We start from the raw sequence: 13,213 nt of genomic DNA on the forward strand, positions 1-13,213 counted from the left end.
AAAGTTATTGTGAAGAAAATGGATAAAAAGAATTTCGCTTGTTGATAAAATTTGTTTTTTGAAGGCAAAAATACAGTTGAAGCAAAAACTTCGCTTGATTCCCAGTTTCCGGAAAATGCCCAAGGAAAATCAACCATTAAGTATTAGTATGCTGATATGTGAACGCAGTGGACGCCCAAAAGGGTTTCTTACAGACGAAAACATTTAAAAAATCCACAAAATTATTTTGAATGATGATAAATTAAAACTGAATGAAAATTAAAATGAACTCTAAAAATATCAACTGAACGTCTACATCATATCATTCACGAATATTTGGGTATGAGAAAGCTATGTGCAAAGTGGGTGCCGCGGGAGCTCACTTTTGACCAAAAAACAAGGACGAGTTGATGATTCGGAGCAGTGTTTGAAGATGATCAAGCGTAATAAATCCGAGTTTTTGCGTCGATATGTGACAATGGATGAAACATGGCTCCATAATTTCACTCCGAAGTCCAATCGACAGTCATCCGAGTGGACTGCACACGATGAAACTGCCCCAAAGCGTGGGAAAACGCAACAGTCGGCTGGCAAGGTTATGGCGTCTGTATTTTGGGATGCGCATGGAATAATTTTTATTGACTACCTTGAAGAAGGACGGACCATCAACAGAGACTATTACATAGCGTTATTAGACCATTTGATGTATAAAATCGCCGAAAAACGGCCGCATTTGAAGAAAATGAAAGTGCTGTTTCACCAAGACAATGCACCGTGTCACAAGTTAGTGAAAAGGATGGCAAGAATCCATGAATTGGGCTTCGAATTGCTTTCTCATCCATCGTGTTCTCCAGACTGGCCCCCAACGACTATTTTCTGTTCTCAGATCTCAAAAGAAGAATCTCCTCCTCGCTGGGAAGAAATTTTCGTCGAATGAAGAGGTGATAGCCAAAACCGAGGGCTATTTTGAAGCAAAGGACAAATCGTACTACAAAAATGGTATCGAAAAATGTGTTTTACTATGGTAGGCCGGGGACGTTTCAATTGATCTGTTATTAGTAAACTCGTCAGTTTTGTACAGGTGCAATATTAGTCAACTCATTAATAATTTTCTAAAAAGTGGATAATTCCTTGAAACGGTTAAAATTAAAGCAAAATTTAGCAGCACCACTCACAAAGCGATCTCTATTCACTTTATGAAAGTTCAAAGATAATTTATATTATATCTGCTAGCTGCTTAAACTATCTGCTTAAACGGCGATCAAAATGGTCAAGCTGTGAGCTGTCTGCGCTAATAATACAACTAAATGATTGACATTTTATTTACTAATATTACAGCGACGGATCATCATCATCTTAATAGAGGAATATAATTGGTAAAAGGGTGTAGTTATTATCTAAATAGCCAAAAAATCAGAGTGTTTAATTTTCTGGAAATGTGATATCGAGCCATATACTACTATATGCAGTCTTACTAAATCACTAGACTGTTCTTCTTGTGCTTTTTTGTCTGGGATCTTCATTGTGGTGGTCAAAGTTTATTGCAGTTTTTTTTATATTTTATTGTCTCCTTTTTACCAACAAGGGTTTATTTGAACTGGACCTACAGTTTAAAGTGGGCTCCGAACCACGGGTCTCAGTATTAAGCCTACTAACTGATGAGTGGTCAGCTTTAGAAATCATCCCCGACATCCGGTCTTACCCAGCCTGGTTACTGGCGTGACTGGAATTATTGTCCTTGTTGGATTTTGCACTCTTGCCTAAGGACAATCACAAATATTAAATAAACACCAACATAAATTTACTACGACCATGCTAAAGCAGGATTCGAATCCGCGACTCAGTAGGAGGACCGTCCTGTCGCCTTTACCACTGCGCCAATCAAGCCGGCCATAATTAATTTGTATTATATTAACCAATGCCCTTTTCAAATCCTACACTTTTTATAGAACACGTTATTCTACTAAAAATCAATACTGTAGTAAAAGTAAAGATAACGTAGTTTACGTAACATTCTAATTCATATATTAAATATCTCTCAGAAGAGAAAACTGGGGAAAATAAAAAACTTTCGCTGCATAGTTTTCATGGAAAGCTACTTACTAACTTCGGTTCATTATAATTTGGTTAGATAAGTAAATTGTAATATGAGTATTATCATTTTTTGCAAAACAATTATTATGCTGGTATTAGCGTGACTCACCGATAAAAATAATTGGTCATATATAAAGCTCCATTCATTATTTAACGTTTTTGATATAAACAGTGTCACTAGTTATCGTACTGCATAGGTAGCTAGAGTAATATTTTAAAAAAATGATGAACAAGTCAACTATTTGGATATTAGCTTTTGTTTTAGTTCTACAAGTAAGTTTAATATGTTTGTTTTTAATATTTATAAAACACCATATAGAAAATTTAAATTGTAGTGTCTAAAATTGTGAATTTACGTTAAGGTTATAAATAAACTTAAGGATAAGGTTAATATATAATATATTAATTTATATATATATATATATATATATATATATATATATATATATATATATAAAGAGTTAAAGATCTGGATATATAGAGAAACCAATTCTAAACTTCAAATTTATATTTAAGTGTTTAAAATATGGAATACTTTTTAGGCAATATAGGTTATTGCAGAAACTAATTCTTTATAGAAATCACTTCTGTGGGTTCAGAGTGACCTGTTCCTTTGTCATTATTTACCTCCCCATAAAATAAAAACAAAATGGTAAAGGTCCTTCATTTCAACAAATTATTTTAGGTATATTTTCATTACCCAACGTTATCTGTTTTTAGTTATATATAATTTTCCAAACATATTTATCATGTAGTAATTCTTTGGGGGTGTAAATCCAGTAGATCTAAGTTTCATAAGTTTTCTAGCGCATATTGCCTTGATAGAAGATAATTTTTTTATTCTTAAATGAGAGTGTTTTCTCTAGAATTCTTCGATTTTTTCAGAATTCAGAAATTTTTCGTTCGTTTTTTACTCAAGAAAAATCTCAGTTCAAAGTGTACTGTTGACTATTTTTGGTCTTGGGCCTATTCCAAACTATTATCCATCGTTGGCTACTATTTTTCCTCAATATTCATATATCATACGGATTGCGGATTGAAAAAGATTCTCTTCTTTTGATATCATTCAATAATCTATAATGCCTTCATCTTTATTCGTAAGATGTAAAGTATTGCTCAGCCATAAGACATGCTTATGACAATATTTTGCCGAATCATTCAATCGCATTTTGGTTTTTATAACGATTTAGTTGAGTTTCAAATTTTAATGTTCACCAGTACTTGATTTAACACTAGAATATGCGATAATGACACAAAATGTTAAGACCTGAATGTTATGTTGTTGACAGCTGTTCATTATTACTATAATAGTAAGTCATAAAATGAATATAGTAACCTAAGAATATCAATTGTGTTAGAAAACATTACCAGTAATAGCTTCTATCAGTTGGAGAACTGGGAGTTATTCAACACGATAATTTAGAGCTGCATCTGCACTAGTCCTAAAAGTACCAATGCATTCATATTTTTATTGATATGGAATTTTTATCAATGGAGCTATTATTACTAAATATTTTTAAGTACAATATTAATCTATATCTGTTTATATTTTTAGATTTACAAAGGGTCAGCTGATTTTGATTTGAAGTGTGTGAAGAGACTGATGGGAAAGTTCGAAGGGAAGTTCAAAGAGATAAAAGGGGAAAAGCTTCATGAGTGTTATAATAAAGAAAATCTGCAAGAAGTGAAATCAATTTATAAAAATTTCGCTGATAAAGTTCCGGATTATTGTAAAAGGCCAAAAGCAAAGGACGACGTAAAGAAATGTATCACGTTTTATATAGACATGTTTAAGAATCAAACAGAGGTAGATAACGTTTATTAGCGTTGTAATTTCAACCATTTCATGGATAATTTTCAGACTGCGGAAATAAAAAAGGCTGTTCATAAACTACTGGAAGGTGGACAAAACTGTACAAAGGTATTTCTGAAGGAATTCGAAGGCAAGAACGTTTTAGAAATCATACAAAAAACATGCGCTGAAGCTGGATCTTAAAATATCGACTTAATGAGGAAAATCTAATAATCTAGCAATGTTACTTACTATTAAACAAGGATTAGCTTTATTATAATTCTTAAATTATATTAATTCGTAAATGCTCATACAATATCAACTCAGAACATATAATCTACAATGAAATTTATGTAACTAATGTAGGTCAATTCAAGTTTTAGAAAAATGTAAAGAAGAGAAATGTAAAGAAAGATTATAAGGTAATAAATTAAATTAAATATCAAACTCCAATATAGAGAATTAATAGAGATAATTAAATTAAATAACTATTCTTCAATCAACTTGTTATTTATTATTTTTATTAAAAAATTATTTGTTTATTTATTATATTCAGAGTACTACACATGAAATTTATTCGAACTGAATGTGTTAGGAATAGTAAACATGTTAAAGGATATACCTACTCAAAAACAAGAGCTTGTAAGTCGACATTTAAATCATTGCTAAAATGGGTTTGAAAGATTGACTTAGAGGGTTTCAGCAGAAGTTCTATGTACTTTACTAGGCAATATTTTATTACTTTTGAAGTTGCACAATGGATATTTCATTCAGTGACAATGCACAAAATCATCATTTGTGGCGTATCAGAAAATGTTGTTCATTGTGTCTTCACTATGGAGGATATTTAGGTATGTCGGTATGATTGACAGCAAGACGAGTTTGTCATCAAAATTAGTCACGAATGCCACAGGTTTTCAAGGTGCAAAAGGAATTTTATTCATGAATTTGAAAATTCATTTAGCTCCTGCTGAGTAGCTAAGATACTGCAGGACATCATTCCCGTAATCATTTTCATCGACTTGTTATACGGTGTCTTGAATGTTAGTTTTTCACTATATCAAAATAAGCTTTTGAGCTAAACCTCAGAGTTTCAATAAAATTGGTACGTGTAAATGAACGGTGATATTTTGCTCAAAGACAAAAATTGAAATATTTAGAAGAAGCTTTAAGAATTAAGTAAATATTTCTCAATTCAGTTGACATTTATTATTATTATTATAATTATTAATATTATTAAAAAATATTTGTTTCTTTATTTATATTCAGAGTACTACACATGGAATGTATTTAGACTGAATATGTTAAGAATAGTAAATATGTTAAACGGATACACCTCACTCAAAAACAAAAGCTCGTAAGTCAGCATTTAAATATTACTAAAACGGTTTTGAATTTTTTTAAATTATTTAATTAATATATTGTTACTAGTCGTTTCCGTCTAACCTACAATTTGTCTTTATGATAACTTAAATCTAGGTATATAACTAGGGAAACCCATCGGCCCTATCTAAATCTCTGGTGAAATAATGTTTATACATGTAACTGCTGAATTTTTAATATATGCACCTACACAACACTACACAAGATCAGATGGTTTGATTCTTTTGAGTCTGTATCCTGTTCTGGTGGCATCCAATAGTTGTAATATTTCAATATTCGTATGAGAATAGACTATTTCCTCATACCCCAATTCCCCAATTCTCTTGATTTCTTGACTGACTGTAGGTGTCTGAAGGTCTCGATGTAGGTAATCAGTCCTATAGTATTTGGGTGCACCCACAATACCTCTCAGGACTTTGTTCTGAAAAATTTGTATTTTATTTATGTTGAATTGAACTCGATAGTACGTGATAGTACATTTTCTTATATTTCAATTCCAGTTCTTTTCTTTTCTTCTTTATATGTTCCTTCCAGCGAAGTTTTGCATCGAGATTCATTCCGAGATATTTGGCGTTGTTGCTATATGGAATGACAGTATTATTTAATGTTATTGGTGTTTGTACGGTCTGTTTATAGGTGAACTGCATATGTACAGATTTACTTTCATTAATTCTTATTTTCCAAGCTTTTGTCCAATTATTTATATTGTCACTTGCCTGTCATAATATTTGTGAGGCTTCTTCACTATTGTCTTTAACAGCTATAATCGCAGTATCATCAGCAAATGTAGCCATCGTAATATTTCCTGTTGGTGGTATATCACAAGTGTAGAGTAGATAAAGCATTGGTCCCAGTACACTTCCTTGTAGTACACCTGCTTTAGCTTGTTTTATTGTAGAGTAAGCTTCTTCTTGTTTGACTTTAAACATTCTGGTTGTAATGTATGATTTTAATAGTTCGATGTATTATTTTGGTAGCATTTTCTGTAGTTTATGAACAAGGCCTTCATGCCAAACCTTATTGAAGGCTTCTGCTACATCTAAGAATATAACTGAGCATACTTTTTTACTTTCGTAGGCGGTTTTGAATGATTGACTAAGAGGGTTTTAGCAGAAGTTCTAGGTACGTTACTAGGCAATATTTTATTACTTTTGGAATTGCAATGCAAAAAAGAATATCGAATTGCGACTTTGTCATCAACACTTGCGGCGAATTAAAATTTTTTGTTCATTATGGAGGAGATTTGGGTCTATCGCCATGACTGACTCCGAGGAGAGTTTGTTATCAGATAGTGTCCACGAATACCATGGTTTTTCAAGATGCTAAAGGAATTTTATTTATGGATTTGGAAATTCATTTAGTTCCTGCTGACTATTTTTCTAATTAAATATTTTGTTATATTTGCTTATTTTAACATATTGAATAAAATGATGAACGTTTCTTGATTTTTTACCTACCATATAGCTATAAATTCTTTCTTATATCGTATTAGAATTAAGTATTGCTGAGCCATGGTGATCCTAAAAAATATATGGTGTAAGGAAAGTATACTGTAAATCAAGATCGTAAAATTAGGAAAAGAAAAACTGTTACATCAGCAAATAGGCCAGGTAAGATTAGATGTCGTCGGGATATGTTGCTGATACCTGTAATGTGGTCAAGTAATTTTAGCCCAAATAAGTTCAAGTTAACAAAGGCATATTTTAAAACATAATTATTTTCTAGTGTTTCAAAATATCCATAATATTTAATTTGGTGTCTTATACAGAAGTATATTTAATATCAGTAATTGTTTTGCTTAGACTTATATAATTAATCGTCTTGAAGCACATATTTTAGAAAAGTATCTGATTAATTAAGATTATAGTTGATAATATAGTATAGAAATATTTACAACTATTAACATCAAAAACACTACATTCTAATAAAGATGGAAATTATACGCTAATTTTACGAATAATTCATAAATTGTAAAAATATGAGTGGTCGAAGAGCTAAGGTACTGCAGGTACTACATTATTCCCATAATCATTTTCATCGACTTTATACATGGTGTTTTGAAAATTAGGGTTTCTCACTAAAACTAGCAAAACTTTTGAACTAAACCTCAGAATATCATAGAAAATTGGTACGTGTAAGTGAATGGTGATATTTTGCTCAAAAAGAAAAATTAAAATATTTATAACAAGCATTAAGAATACCAAATTCTAACAGCGCTGCCAATTAAACGCTAATTTTATGCATAACTCATAAAGGTTTTTAATACTGAATAACAATTGAACTGATAAATAATTATCGGTTGGTATGTTTGATGTAATATTTGCATATATTGCAATATAAAATTACGTTACGATAAAATAATTAATTACAGTAATTTGTAAATGACCGTTAGTAATCGAAGCAAGATTTACGACCTACAGTATGTAAGTAAACATAGATAAACAATTTACTTTGGTGTTCGTATCGTTTAATAGACCACATAGGTGAATGTTGTATATATTGACAACTAAGTATCCTTTGGCCCAATGTCTGCAGTTCTGTTTACTTCCCCGATTACTTAGGATTAGGGAAGCATTCAACAAGGATATAAGACGATCCGAAAAAGATTGGCTTTGTAGATGTATTTCCATCGTTATATTATAACCATCTTGTCGCATGTCAGCCACGTTTAAGGTTTCCTGATTGGGTACTAGAGAACTAGAGGTATAAAAACAATTATATATTTTTTATTTCCATTTGGTCCTACGTTATCGTTTAAAATATTAGTTGGAAACATAGAGGACCACATTTTATGTGATTTAAATACCAGGACATTCATTACTGCAAATGTATATAAATGAATTTTAATTTTGTGAAGAGTAAAATCTGTTTAAAGATTCTTTACGTTTACCATTCGAAAAGGAAAATATTACCGAAAATATGGCGAAAAGGAAAGATGAGAGGAAGTAATTGAGAGGTTTCCAATCCTAACTAAAAACTAAAACACGGATTTCTTCGAAGATTCTTTTAAACTAGTCAAAAATGTGCTGTAAAATTCAGATAAAGGGGAATAAAAACCAAACAAAAAGAGACCTCGAAGGAAGTACATATATTTCTTAAAGAAACAGAACCTTAATTATAAATAACGTAATACCAAATTTAACTATAGTGCTCAATCAAATACGGTGTCTTTAATAAAATAACTTGTGTAAAGTATCTTTAAGAAGACAATATAAGAGAAATAATATTAACTATTATTTATTTGGAGTGGGTTTGTAAGGCCAATAAAATTCCAAACGACAAAAATAGTTTCATCCTTAAATTTAAATATAATGTAGATAACGTTCAATTTTATAGTTGTACGAAATATAACATAGAAAAAACCATTCATAATGTCATATTCACAATTTCATATTCACAATTCATAATTGTCTTCAAGTATCAGGTTGAATCTTAAAAGCATCCTATATCTAATGAAATGAGCACTGACAGAGTTTTCTAAATTGCAGTGATCTATACAAATCTTAGACAAAACAAAATACCTTTATATTAACTTAGAGGAAATAGTAAGTAGTGGTAGAAACATAACAGATCTAGTAATATAGGGTATAGAAAAAGTTATAATAAATTAAATATCGTATGCAGTCACAATTCCAATTGGATGATGAATTATTATGGAAAATAATAAAATAAGAAGTCGATTGAAAAGTCGCCGGCCTACCATAGTAAAACATATCTTTTTGGCAAAATATTTTTTTTATTCAACATAATTCACTTCAAGGTTAATACACTGAATATAGCGAACCTCCAACTTTTCGATACCATTTTTGTAGTACGATTTGTCCTTTGCTTCAAAATGGGCCTCCGTTTCGGCGATCACCCCCTCATTCGACGAAAATTTCTTCCCAGCGAGCATTCTTTTGAGATCTGAGAACAGGAAATAGTCACTGGGGGCCAGATCTGGGCCTATCATTATCTTTTTCTACAAATGCGGTCGTTTTTCGGCGATTTCGTCTTTCAAACGGTCCAATAACGCTATGTAATAGTTGCTGTTGATGGTCTTTTTCAAGGTAGTCAATGAAATTTATTGCCTTGCCAGCCGACTGTTGCGTTTTCCCACACTTTGGAGCGGGTTCATCGTGTGTAGTCCACTCGGATGACTGTCGATTGAACTTCGGAGTGAAATGATGGAGCCATGTCTCATCCATTGTCACATATCGACACAAAAGCTGGGGCTTATTACGCTTGATCATCTTCAAACACTGCTCCGAATCATCAACGCCTCATTGCTTTTGGTGAGAAGTGAGCTCGCGCGGCAACCACTTTGCACATATCTTTCTCACACCCAAATATTCGTGAATGATATGATGTACACGTTCAGTTGATATCTGTCTGATGAGTATCTGCTATTTAATTCAATTTAAATTTACGGTCGCTCAAAATCATTTTCTAGATTTTTTTATGTTTTCGTCGGTAACAACCTCTTTTGGGCGTTCATTGCATTCACCGTCTTCGGTGCTCATTTTTCCACGTCTAAACTTAGCATACCATTCCATGATTGTTGATTTTTCTGAGGCGGTGTCCGGAAACTGGGCATCAAGCCAAGTTTTTGCTTCAACTGTATTTTTTCCCTTCAAAAAGCAATGTTTTATCAACACGCGAAAATACTTTTTATCAATTTTTTTCAATAACCAAGGTTGCTTTACTCAAAATGCTATAATTCACAAAGCGATGATCCGACAACTGTCAAATTGATACACGCCTCTTTTGAGGGTTAGGAGTAACTAAAAACATATGGATTTAATTCTAGTAGCGCCATCTATGTGTCAGGACGGGGACCTTCCAATTGACCTATTATTGATCTAAAGTATTTAATATTTGTTAAAAATATGTTATTTATGTTTAGAACATTTCTATACCAGATTTACCGGAAACTCATTACTAGTTTTTCTGACACATATCGCTAGTCTTAAATATACATTGTGATGAATTGACACATATGTCATTTTATTCTACTGACATGAAGCTTGAAAATAGCAATGTCATAGATATATGCCTCTTTGAAAATGTTTAGTTTCACGCCAAATGTGCATTTGCGGCACAAATTATATTTATTATTGGATCAAACAAAAAAGCCGCTGAAATTTATCGTTTACTGAAACTTACGGTGGGCATGCTATAGACTTAAAGACATGCAACAAAACGTTGAAAGCACCTGGATGGCACATGTTAACGCACCCACCATACTCTCCCGACTATCAAGTTTTCGCATCAATGGGACGCGCGTTTCCAGAGCAGCACTTCGCCAATTTCGAAGAAATTGGTAAATGGTTCGATGAATGAACAGATTTTTCAGGATAGCATCCATAAATTGCCTGAAAGGCGGACAAGATGTATGAAATTAAATGGCTGATAATTTGAAAAATATATTTGTTAATTTTTTAGAAAAATGTGTAGTTTTCCGAATAAATCGGCAATGGCTTGCCAGTACGCCTAGTATATTGCTCACCTGTATAGCATATGTAACGTCAGTATATAGCTGTTAAGCAATGGAATTGAGCGCGAAACACCAAAACCATTTTTGTGTATTAATTATTAATTCTAAAATATATCTAAAGTGTAGGTGATGTGTGGTCCGATATAAATGACAATAAAATGACCTAGTCATGTAAAATATATCTATATTTTTGGCGAACATGGAAAAGGTATCAAAAACGATATGTTTTCAACAAAATAATATATTTTCTGGACAAAGGACTTTAATAACAATAATTTGGTCTCTCTATAACATCGATCACCAAACACTGATGTCACTTTCACATTTCTGTAAATCTATTAATCCGATTTTTTTAGGTAAACACAATAATTTTGTGACATCATCAAGTTTACTGATTTTGTTTTCGTTTCGACAAAATTTCATACGTAGAACAATAAATTCAATGTTCAGTTTACATTTAATGTCAAACCGATGGAATTGCGACAAATATACAGGATAAAGCTCCCGAAATGATTCTCGGAAATGGCAGACACCCTAAAAAATAAATGCGAAAAATAATAGTCCTTATTTTCCAGTCAAACAATTGGAAGGGATTATTGTTTTACGTCTTGTTCCCTCGGGAGATGTGTAATATATTATTTGAAATGCGACAGATACATTTGTTTTGTAAGTCCTAACAATAAACGAAAACTAAATAACATTTCTGATTGTTTTTTTTTCTTTCAATATATATATATATATATATATATATATATATATATATATATATTTATATATATATATATATATATATATATATATATATATATATATATATATATATTAATCCTTTATTCCGTAGGAATATTGGCTTTAATTAATAAGTTATTGATAAAGCTTCTTCTTCCAATCTCGGCGATATTAATCATAATTTGAATTTGAAGGAAGGAAGGACGGATATGTAAGAAGATACGAATATTATATCACAATCACGTATCATTTGGCAAAGATATCATTGTAAACGAATTTTCGACCAAAACCTCAATAAATACCATCAAACTACTGCCGTATTCATCGGATAAACCTCCAGCTAGCTTCCCGCCTTTTAAAAAATTCAAAATATATTCGTTCGAGGTCCATGTTCGGCCAATAGAAGACAAAAATATATTTTAAGATAACTATATTGTTCTTGTGGTTTCAATATTATTTGATTTTTTAGATTTCGCACTATATTTTAAAATTTTAATTGATTTATTAATAGTTATTTCCAATTTAAAATTTATCTACTGAAGTCAAAGTACATCTTATGTTCTTCGAAATTCCCTTGCAAAAATTTAGTCCTTATTATACTGCTCCACGGTATCTCCAACCAAGACGAGATAAAAGTAGAATAAATATAAGCTACGATAGTTAGCATTGAAAAGAACGGCACTGGAGTGAACATATGAACTATATATTGTCCACCAAGATACAAAATAACAGAACTGTAACACAGAGATTTATTTTCAAAATTAGGCCAGGATTTTTTTATTGGAGGGGACTTTAGTTTTAAACACATAGCCTGGGATTCACGACCAATAACACCTGGAAAAGAAAACGAATCACTGGGAGCAATAAATATTACTAATGGTAAACATCATTCAAGGTATGAACCCACTTACTGGCCCACTGATAGTAATAATATATCAGACCTACTCGACATTTATATTTTGAATGGCTTCTTATCAAATCAAATACAAATCGAGAGCTTGACCATCTGATCTCACTCGGATATTGTTAACAATAAAGAAGGCTAATCTTACCATCAAATTTACTAACTGGGACACGTTTAGATTTGTAACGCAGGAACAAATTAGTTTAAAGTATAGATGAATCCGAAATATAATTAAACAAAATGGGCCTGCTGCAAAAGAACCTATCCCGACATCAAAAGAGAAATCACAATACGAGGTAAATGCAACCCCCTTGATATTAGGCATTAGATAAAAGAAAAACGAATAGCTAGATGAATATGGTACGGAAACAGAAAAGCTGTAGACAAATCAATAATTAATTGAACTAGTTATCGGACAAATCAAAAGATTAAATAATATAACCAGAGTTGCTTCGAAAAATATGTGAGTGAATTAAGCTCATAAATAGACAAAGATTACTCGCTATGGAAAGCAACTGGGATATTTAAAAGACCAATTATACCATATATATTAAAAATAGTCAGAATTAATGAGTGAAGTTGAATTATTTGCAAAACATATATAACATAATAAACATATAGCTAATGTATTCCATCCGAATGATATAGAATCTAAAACAGATATATATATATATATATCTCCTGGAATCGATGATATTTCTCCTCGGAATTTCTGTTTGAGGCTGAACAATGTTTTGGAAGGCCTTAATGTTGCTCGTATAATTATGCTTAAAAATCCTGAGAAAGAGACGTAAATGTTGGATCTTCCTGGCTTATTTCGCTGCTACCTTCGATATCAAAGTTATTTAAGAAACTG

At 31.7% G+C, this 13,213-nt stretch overlaps 2 protein-coding genes across 5 annotated transcripts in view; one reads left to right on the top strand and one right to left on the bottom strand.

The window, feature by feature from the left end:
- The window catches only part of Epac (Exchange protein directly activated by cAMP), a 517,502-nt gene that overhangs the window by 194,459 nt on the left and 309,830 nt on the right, over positions 1 to 13,213 (bottom strand). The window contains exon 1 of one of the 4 annotated variants that reach the window (XM_076410280.1): positions 1,455 to 1,560. The exons of the other annotated variants lie outside the window; for them this stretch is intronic. Within the exon in view, the coding sequence (XP_076266395.1) occupies positions 1,455 to 1,502 (48 nt within the window). The 5' untranslated portion in view covers positions 1,503 to 1,560. Of the gene's footprint in view, positions 1 to 1,454; positions 1,561 to 13,213 lie in introns of those variants that run through there. 4 annotated transcript variants of the gene reach the window in all.
- Positions 2,223 to 4,313, top strand: LOC143200044 (uncharacterized). Its single transcript, XM_076410290.1, has 3 exons — positions 2,223 to 2,346; positions 3,629 to 3,880; positions 3,935 to 4,313. The coding sequence occupies exons 1-3, from the start codon at positions 2,296 to 2,298 to the stop codon at positions 4,067 to 4,069; spliced, it is 438 nt and encodes a 145-aa protein (XP_076266405.1). The 5' UTR covers positions 2,223 to 2,295; the 3' UTR covers positions 4,070 to 4,313.

Source organism: Rhynchophorus ferrugineus, unplaced genomic scaffold, assembly GCF_030347505.1.
Source record: "Rhynchophorus ferrugineus isolate W39M unplaced genomic scaffold, kcgeb_rfMv2 rfM7, whole genome shotgun sequence".
NCBI lineage: Eukaryota > Metazoa > Arthropoda > Insecta > Coleoptera > Curculionidae > Rhynchophorus > Rhynchophorus ferrugineus.

What these genes read in the sequence shown, in the direction of transcription:
- LOC143200044 (XM_076410290.1), top strand. Translation starts at nt 2,296, where the DNA reads ATGATGAACAAGTCAACTATTTGGATATTAGCTTTTGTTTTAGTTCTA. An exon ending in CTTTTGTTTTAGTTCTACAA is followed by an intron (nt 2,347 to 3,628) that starts GTAAGTTTAATA and finishes TTATATTTTTAG; the next exon opens with ATTTACAAAGGGTCAGCTGA. An exon ending in TGTTTAAGAATCAAACAGAG is followed by an intron (nt 3,881 to 3,934) that starts GTAGATAACGTT and finishes GATAATTTTCAG; the next exon opens with ACTGCGGAAATAAAAAAGGC.